Source organism: Anopheles moucheti, chromosome 2, assembly GCF_943734755.1.
Source record: "Anopheles moucheti chromosome 2, idAnoMoucSN_F20_07, whole genome shotgun sequence".
Lineage (NCBI taxonomy): Eukaryota > Metazoa > Arthropoda > Insecta > Diptera > Culicidae > Anopheles > Anopheles moucheti.
The window spans coordinates 46,647,764-46,654,623 of NC_069140.1; the positions used below are offsets into that span (position 1 = coordinate 46,647,764).

At 43.7% G+C, this 6,860-nt stretch overlaps 2 protein-coding genes and 1 pseudogene across 5 annotated transcripts; 1 reads left to right on the top strand and 2 right to left on the bottom strand.

Moving 5' to 3' along the window:
* Nucleotides 1-2,730: 2,730 nt before the first annotated feature.
* LOC128297028 (E3 ubiquitin-protein ligase RING1) lies at nucleotides 2,731-4,398 on the bottom strand. 2 transcript variants are annotated; one of them, XM_053032579.1, is made up of 3 exons: nucleotides 3,243-4,398; nucleotides 3,002-3,174; nucleotides 2,731-2,923 (listed from the first exon to the last, which is right to left on the bottom strand). In XM_053032579.1, exons 1-3 carry the CDS (start codon nucleotides 4,285-4,287, stop codon nucleotides 2,879-2,881), a joined length of 1,263 nt encoding a protein of 420 aa, XP_052888539.1. In that variant the 5' UTR covers nucleotides 4,288-4,398; the 3' UTR covers nucleotides 2,731-2,878. The 2 variants fall into 2 exon arrangements, with proteins under 2 accessions (XP_052888539.1, XP_052888538.1); XM_053032578.1 differs by having other exon boundaries at nucleotides 2,999-3,174.
* Nucleotides 4,399-4,524: 126 nt separating this feature from the next.
* LOC128298109 (uncharacterized) lies at nucleotides 4,525-5,788 on the top strand. Of its 3 annotated transcripts, none has more exons than XM_053033844.1 (3): nucleotides 4,525-4,652; nucleotides 4,873-4,976; nucleotides 5,043-5,788. In XM_053033844.1, exons 2-3 carry the CDS (start codon nucleotides 4,971-4,973, stop codon nucleotides 5,499-5,501), a joined length of 465 nt encoding a protein of 154 aa, XP_052889804.1. In that variant the 5' UTR covers nucleotides 4,525-4,652; nucleotides 4,873-4,970; the 3' UTR covers nucleotides 5,502-5,788. The 3 variants fall into 3 exon arrangements, with proteins under 3 accessions (XP_052889804.1, XP_052889805.1, XP_052889806.1); XM_053033845.1 differs by having other exon boundaries at nucleotides 4,552-4,684; XM_053033846.1 differs by having other exon boundaries at nucleotides 4,605-4,652; nucleotides 4,889-4,976.
* A 108-nt stretch (nucleotides 5,789-5,896) lies between these two features.
* Nucleotides 5,897-6,828, bottom strand: LOC128309976 (uncharacterized; annotated as a pseudogene).
* Between the last annotated feature and the right edge of the window lie 32 nt (nucleotides 6,829-6,860).

Here is a 6,860-nt window from a genome sequence, read left to right on the forward strand (position 1 = left end):
TCGATCCTATCCATCTCGTGCTCATCACTCGCACCCATCGATTCGTGCCCGGCCGGGCCGGACGAGCAAAAGGTCAAGCGGAGTTTGAAATATGGAATGACTTTTCCCTTTTTGGCGTCCACAGGCACACACGTACCCGCACTCCACGACCCGCACTCCTCGTAATCTGCGTCTAAAAGTCGTAAAGGACATAAATATTCGTCGATCATCGATCGATTGGTCGCGCACCGGTTGTGCCGAGCACATACAAGCAAAGGTGAGCACATTCGCAACGGTCGCACGAGAACTCGGTTTGATTAGCGGGTCAAGCAGCACGACTCCTTTCTCTAGTGTTCTCTTCCGTCCACAACTGCCCCGGGTGGGTAGGGGGAAAGCACTGCCGATCCTTTTACGGGTGTTTGACCGCGCACAGCTTCAATCAAGCGTTAATTGCAGCGCCCATGCGATGGGTAAGCGTCATAACCGCGCTGGTAGTGAGACAAAAAGTATAGCTACCCGTTTTGCAGCGAAGCGAACCATTCAATTGTTGTTTGCAAATTTTATGTGTCACATTCAGCGCGTATACCGTTACGATTGAATTACGAAATTGACGGTGCGAAATTAGTTTTTTTTTCTGAAACGCCGTGTTTCTGGTGCTCCTACGGGAATCGCAATTCCACATTTAACAGACACTTGACAGCTTCATTGTGCCTATCGACATCTATTGTCCAGCACAGTGGCACTGTACGTGTAGTGCGAATTATTCACTTAAAAACAATTCAAGATTTAACTCTGTTTCGATACAAATTGTTCGTCTTTTCTGGAAACCTAAAGAACCAGCTTTAGTAAAACGATATAAATTCGATAAACCCAACCACTCTGCTTGTTCATGATCTAGAAGACGAGTTCTAGACGAGTGATCTAGAAAATTGGAGTTGATTCTAGGCAAGTGAAGCAATTTATATTCAATACAAAAACTGCTGGTAACTTTTAACCAGATAATTTCTATTCGATTCGATGCATTCGCTAGGTTGCTAGCTAGCAATCGGTCTTTCCACAGTCTGAGGAAACTTCTCTACTCAAAGCTCCTGTCGGAACGAACGAAGCTGGGACTTAATAGAACTGATATAGTTCCAGTAATCACAGAAGCCTCTGAGACATGGAAGAAACTCTCTAACCTGCGTTCGACAAGAGGACGTTCAGAAGGATGTTTGGCTCCATTTGCAAGAAGAAGTTACAATCATGAGCTCTACGATTAGTTTATTGTCGTACAGCGGATTAGGCACTCGTCAGACTCCGGTGAGCTAGATTCGTTCATGAGAATGGCACCGGACGACCCAACCCCTAAAGCCCTGTTAGGTCGTTCACATGAACAAGAAGTCTTCTTCTTGGCATGACGACCTACTACTAGGTCATGCCGGCCCCTTTCTGGCTTACTAGACTTTTTTACCACGTAGCCAATCCTTGCTACGGAGGATTATTACGGATGGGATTTTTGACTGGTCCTTTCGTGAGAAGACCGGCGCTACTACCAATACGTCGCCGGGCTGAGGACAGAGGAGGGTAGGTGGGTCTACATTTAAATGGAGTTGTGGCGTTAATGCGTCTGCCAAAAAGGCTGTAACATTGGATTGGCTAATGACGACGCTCGACCGTGAGTCGTAAATTGTCGATTGATTTTTAAAACGGTCAGAATTACAACTTATGTCTAATAATTCAAGATAAGGTGTATAAGACCATATTTCTAGTCAAACATTCTTCTTCTTGTCTAAATTAGACCTTACACCTTCCATACAATCTGCTTTTAGTTTAGCATGTATAGTAGAATCTAATAGAAAAGCAAGTAGTTATATAGTCATTCCTATTACTTCGATCGAACTCATCTACATCAAGTTTGATCCACAATCTTCGAGATCCACGTTCCACTCCATGGATTGCAATCATTCAAAAAAGTTTCCTATCCCAATTCCATCCTCACCCGGATCAAACTTATTTGTTTCCCATCTACGGGTCCAATCAACCACCTTGTCCTAGATAGCACTGCGAACGAAAGTCAAAATATATCAGTCAATGTCAGCAAGTCAACGACACCCGGTTTTCGCTCTCCTCTTCCCACACGCTGTGCGCATACCACAAATGGTGGCAGTTCCCGGCAGATCGGCGCTACCAATCCAGAGATGCATTCGTATGCATTCGTACCAATGCAGCATGCATAATGCACCGCATTCTGCTACTGAATAATGCATAGACAAGTAGATACGCGCAAAAAAGGCCGCCTACTGCCATGCTCGGCGTAAACGGTTGAAGAGAAAGCCAAACTTATTATTGCAGCTAGAAACGAAACTGGTTCAAAGTTTAGATCTTAAAACAAAGGTGCAAAAAAGGCCGATTGTGAGCTGGGCTATTTTGTTCAATGCAGTTTCCACTAGCTCGGTACAGTTCACCCGCGTATTTCACCCGGTTCGTTCGTTTGCTTTGAATATAAGAAAAGTTAATGAGAGAAAGAGTTTTCTCACGGCGTTTTTAGCATACGTACCGTGCATGCTTGGGACAGCAATTTGTTTCTTCCAAGTATTTACAGCATTTTTATAATCGTTTGCATGATGATTGATGCAAACGGTTTATCGTTTAATTGCGAGCATGCTGCACGGTGCACAGCAAAGTGCTTTAACGAGCAAATTAAGCTAATGGAGAAGGTGTCGGTTCTTTCACAACCAGTAAGATCGACAGGAGTCGAGAAAGTACGGGATGAAATGCGATTGTCTGCACAATCTGCCTTTCTTTATTAGTTACCTTAACTCTATCATCCTTCATGATGCATTTTATCTTCAATGCACGATTAATAGCTAGCATATAATGTTGTTCAAATAGCAAACTACTGCTATCACCGGTGGATATTCTAGGATTTCTTCCAGGAGTAGTACATCTCCAGCGGCTTGTTGACCTGTAAGAAATGGGATAAATGCGGTTAGCTAGTTGCTAGATACAAACGGATCATCGCTACAGGTGTATGTACCACTACCTTCCAGAATTTCTCATTCACTTGTTGGAGCGTCTGATTGCCGCTAAGCACTACCAGCTGATTCGGTTGTTGTGCTATATAAATGCAGAAATTTAGCAACCGATATGTTTCCGGTAAGGCCGGATCTAAATCCAATGTTAAACGCATGGCCAGATATTTGCTCAGATGGTCAACTGTAATGAGAAAATAGGATTCTTTAAGTCTAAGTACAAAGAGAAAACAGGGCAGACGAAATGCGTACTAGTTGCATTCGATGTAGTTTTGATGTATCGGATCGAATTTTCTTTTAACGCTTTCAGCAATGGGTTATCGCCGGCCATTTCCGTCGGATGTGGCTTAAAGACGAGCTCTATTTCGTCACTACCATGCTCGGAGTTGCCTTCACCCTCCGTGTCAAGGTTGGAATCGTTCTCTTCCGTCCGCATGTCCATTTCGCTGTTGCTTTCTGATTCCTCTGAACGTTCCGAGGTCATTACCGAACGGGGACGCTTAGCTTTGCTCGCTGAGCTGATATTCGAAGGGACCGGTGATGGAGTGCTCCGTACCGAGGGTGGATTTGAAGACTGGCGCATCTGGTCTCCTCCTGCCGTTGAACCACCACTTCCACCTCCACCACCAGCACCCCCTCCACCACCACCAGCGGTAGCAGGTGGACCAGCGCTACCTGTACCAGCCGGGGTTGCATTAGTGCCTGTAGGTTGGCTATCTTTACCCGTCTCACTGGTACCGTTTGCATTTGTCGGTGTTGAGGCTGCAGGTACAGCGGTTGAGTTAGACGACGAGCTGGCATTCGACGGTCCCAAACCATCATTTTCACCCTTCTGCTTTCTGTTCGGTCGGTTCTGTGACTGTAGCTTTATCCCTTCGTTAATGGAATGCACCAGTGCCTGTTGGGAGTGGCTTTGGTTAAACTTCGCCAACACCCGTTCCTGGTGTGCCTCGTACTCGTCCCGGCTGGGGTAGATTTTTGATATCAGCAGATCAAAGTTTGGATCCGGACGCAGCGATCGTTTCGAAACGAGCTTCTTGCGACAAGTCGGACACTCCTTGTTGCCGGACCGCAGCGCCGTAATGATGCAGTCCGAGCAGAACCGATGCAAACATTCCTTGGTGGTCATCGTTTTCTTCAGCATGTCCAAACAAATTGGACACATCAATTCGCTGTGCAAGCTCCGGGGCGATACGGCAATTTCCGTATTGTCGGTGATGGCTTCCTGCGGTGTACGGTGCAATTCGTACAGCGACAAATCCCATGTTTTGTTTTGCATGGGCTCGATCGAAGCCATTTCGGATGCTGCTTTTTCTCAGGTTTACCGGAACTGTACCACCGTCCTTTACTATTTTGCAGCAACTTACAATTGTTTGTGACGAAAACAGCAACAAACACAGCCAACACAAATGGCATCAAAACAAGACTTTTTTCATCTTTATCCAAGGTGAATACAGTGAAGCTACGAAATTGAACTGTCAAACTGACACGGCGGATGCAACTGTCAAAGCGGCAGACGACCATCAATGAAAAAAGGTAAAAAGTTATGGCCGGGTTCGAATAGATTTGTCCGGGAAATACATTACTATTAGTTGCGGTCATTGTTGGTCTTAGGAAAGTGATAAATATAGGAAGCAGAGTGGAATGATCTTTACCATATAAGTATGTCTTTCGTGAGATTATATTGGGTCATGGTACGTGTGTAGAATGGTGTAATCTATGCTATGCTTCCAAATCCCCTGTCGCACGCATTGATAACAACAGTTCTCAAGATCCCACAACTATAAATGTACGATGTAGTTTTGTCGATACATGGCCCATGCGGTTCCCATAGCCTTACTACTGTTGAACTTTTTCTTGAATCCTCTAATAATTGTAGCAGTTTGTTTGCTCTCTAGCTACACCGAATAGCAGTGTGACGGAACTTCTTTTATAACTAAGATTTGGAAGAGTTGAAGCTACCGCCCTACGACAGAAAGCATGAGTGTAAGTAGCAGTTATCTGATTTATTTATTAAGAATGTTCTCTATTGGTGATCCGTTCTTTTTGCAGTTCCTAAAGTGTAAATGTGGCTGTGACAAACTTAGCAAAGAAGAGCTAAAAATAGTAATGACTTCTTGCGATAGACCAAGAGATTTTTTGAACAATCCAACCGCCCGAGAGATGTTTCGAAGTGAGTTTTCTCGGGATGAGCCCGATAGGTACGCATCGCAGCCCTCCGGATCTAAGAATCGTCCGGTGGGACGCACTCCCACGCCGAACGCCATCAAATATCTGAATTTGATGGAGGAAGCCGACAGGTTGCTTCGTACAAATGATTTGAACGACGAAGAGGTTGAAGATTTCTTGTGTGATCAACTGTACGACAGTACCAGCACGAATCGCGCTGAGGCATTGGAAGCAATCGTTTCAGAATATTGGACTCGCCTGAAGGCAACCGAGCAGTACACACAATTTTTGGAAAAATTGAAAACAGCATACGAGGGCAAAACTAGCATCAGAAAACAATAGGCTAACAATGACTTACAGATCCGGCGCTGTTTTCTTTGACCATCACTGTTGCTCGCATCACTTGCTTACTTTTTATATGTAGATTAAGCACTTACTTTCGTACAGTTAGTTTACCAAAGAACTATTCTGGCGTTTTTAATTTAACTGCAAATGATTTAGCATTGGTTCGAATGCATAACATTCGAAATATATTTTTTTTAATTTACGTAAGTTATTACTGCCTAACTTTACCGTGGAGTGCCTTGCGCAAATGTCGGTAGGCGTCGTGTTTGGGAATACTGCCACCGCTTCATTGAATAATCTGTACTTAGGAAGCTGAACACAAACTCTATGGAACAGTAAATATAAATTATTTCATAAAAATGTTACCGTTTTTATTGGTATTTATCATCTTCATTCAATTCTGTTTGCTTATAGATAATTCCTCATGCACAGGTGTACAGGTAAAGAGAGTCTGTATAGATTTTGATGGGCTGTAGAACACATGCGTATAATCGATATTGCATCACTTGATAACATGTGCTGATAAGAGTTCGTCGAAAATTGACTTCGCCCAATCACAGTCGAATCGATGCGATTACTTCCATCTTTGTTCAAACTAAGGTGGAGCATCATTTCGACTGGTTACGTTACAGGTTCGGTTTTAGTGTTTCTATTTCCCCTTCAAGTCGTTGATTGGTTTTTGAGCCAGTATATACTGATGTATGTACAACGATTTCAGTTTGTACGCAATGTGTTTACCGAAGATGTCGAAGAAGACGTTAATATTACTCGTTTGCCAGTAGCGTACCTTGCCGGCATGTTAGCTGATCAAATGAAGAGAATTTTAGTTTTTCAATTATTGCAGTGGAGGACATTCTGCACGATAAGTATAGTCGTTCCTCCACTGTCCATCCACATTCGTTGCTCTTGTCAGGCGACTCATTTTCGATATACCAAAAAGAAAATAATCCAATAACATGAAAGATAACTGCAGTTAAAGAAGTTTGAAAAACCCCCCGGTAGTGATACCGCTACTCTCGCACGATGACTCCATCTCCCTACTTTTCGATTCGTCCAAAAATGTTAACAATTCAAAATACCATGTCGCCACAGCTTGAATGGAGCGATTTATTCAATTTGTTAAGCTGCCTACGCTATCATGTTAGCAGTACGTTGATCTTTCTCGGAACTGTACTTCGGGTGGCATGTTGGTCTTTTTCTTTGTACTTCCGTTTGAATACACCAACCGTTTGAATGTTCACTGTTTTTCCTCTCGATCAAAGTATTCCTTCCCGGTTTTGTCCCACAAGCATGGAAGACTTTTGTACAGTTAAATGAAATCCGTTTAAATCAGCCGCTGGAGTGCAGCGGACATCG

Excerpts from the sequence above, each read along its gene's own strand:
- LOC128297028 (XM_053032578.1), bottom strand. The coding sequence starts at position 4,287 with ATGGCTTCGATCGAGCCCATGCAAAACAAAACATGGGATTTGTCGCTG. Across the intron at positions 3,175-3,242 it reads AACTACATCGAATGCAACTA|TTGACCATCTGAGCAAATAT; the intron begins GTACGCATTTCG and ends TTCTCATTACAG. Across the intron at positions 2,924-2,998 it reads ATGAGAAATTCTGGAAGGTA|GTCAACAAGCCGCTGGAGAT; the intron begins GTGGTACATACA and ends CATTTCTTACAG.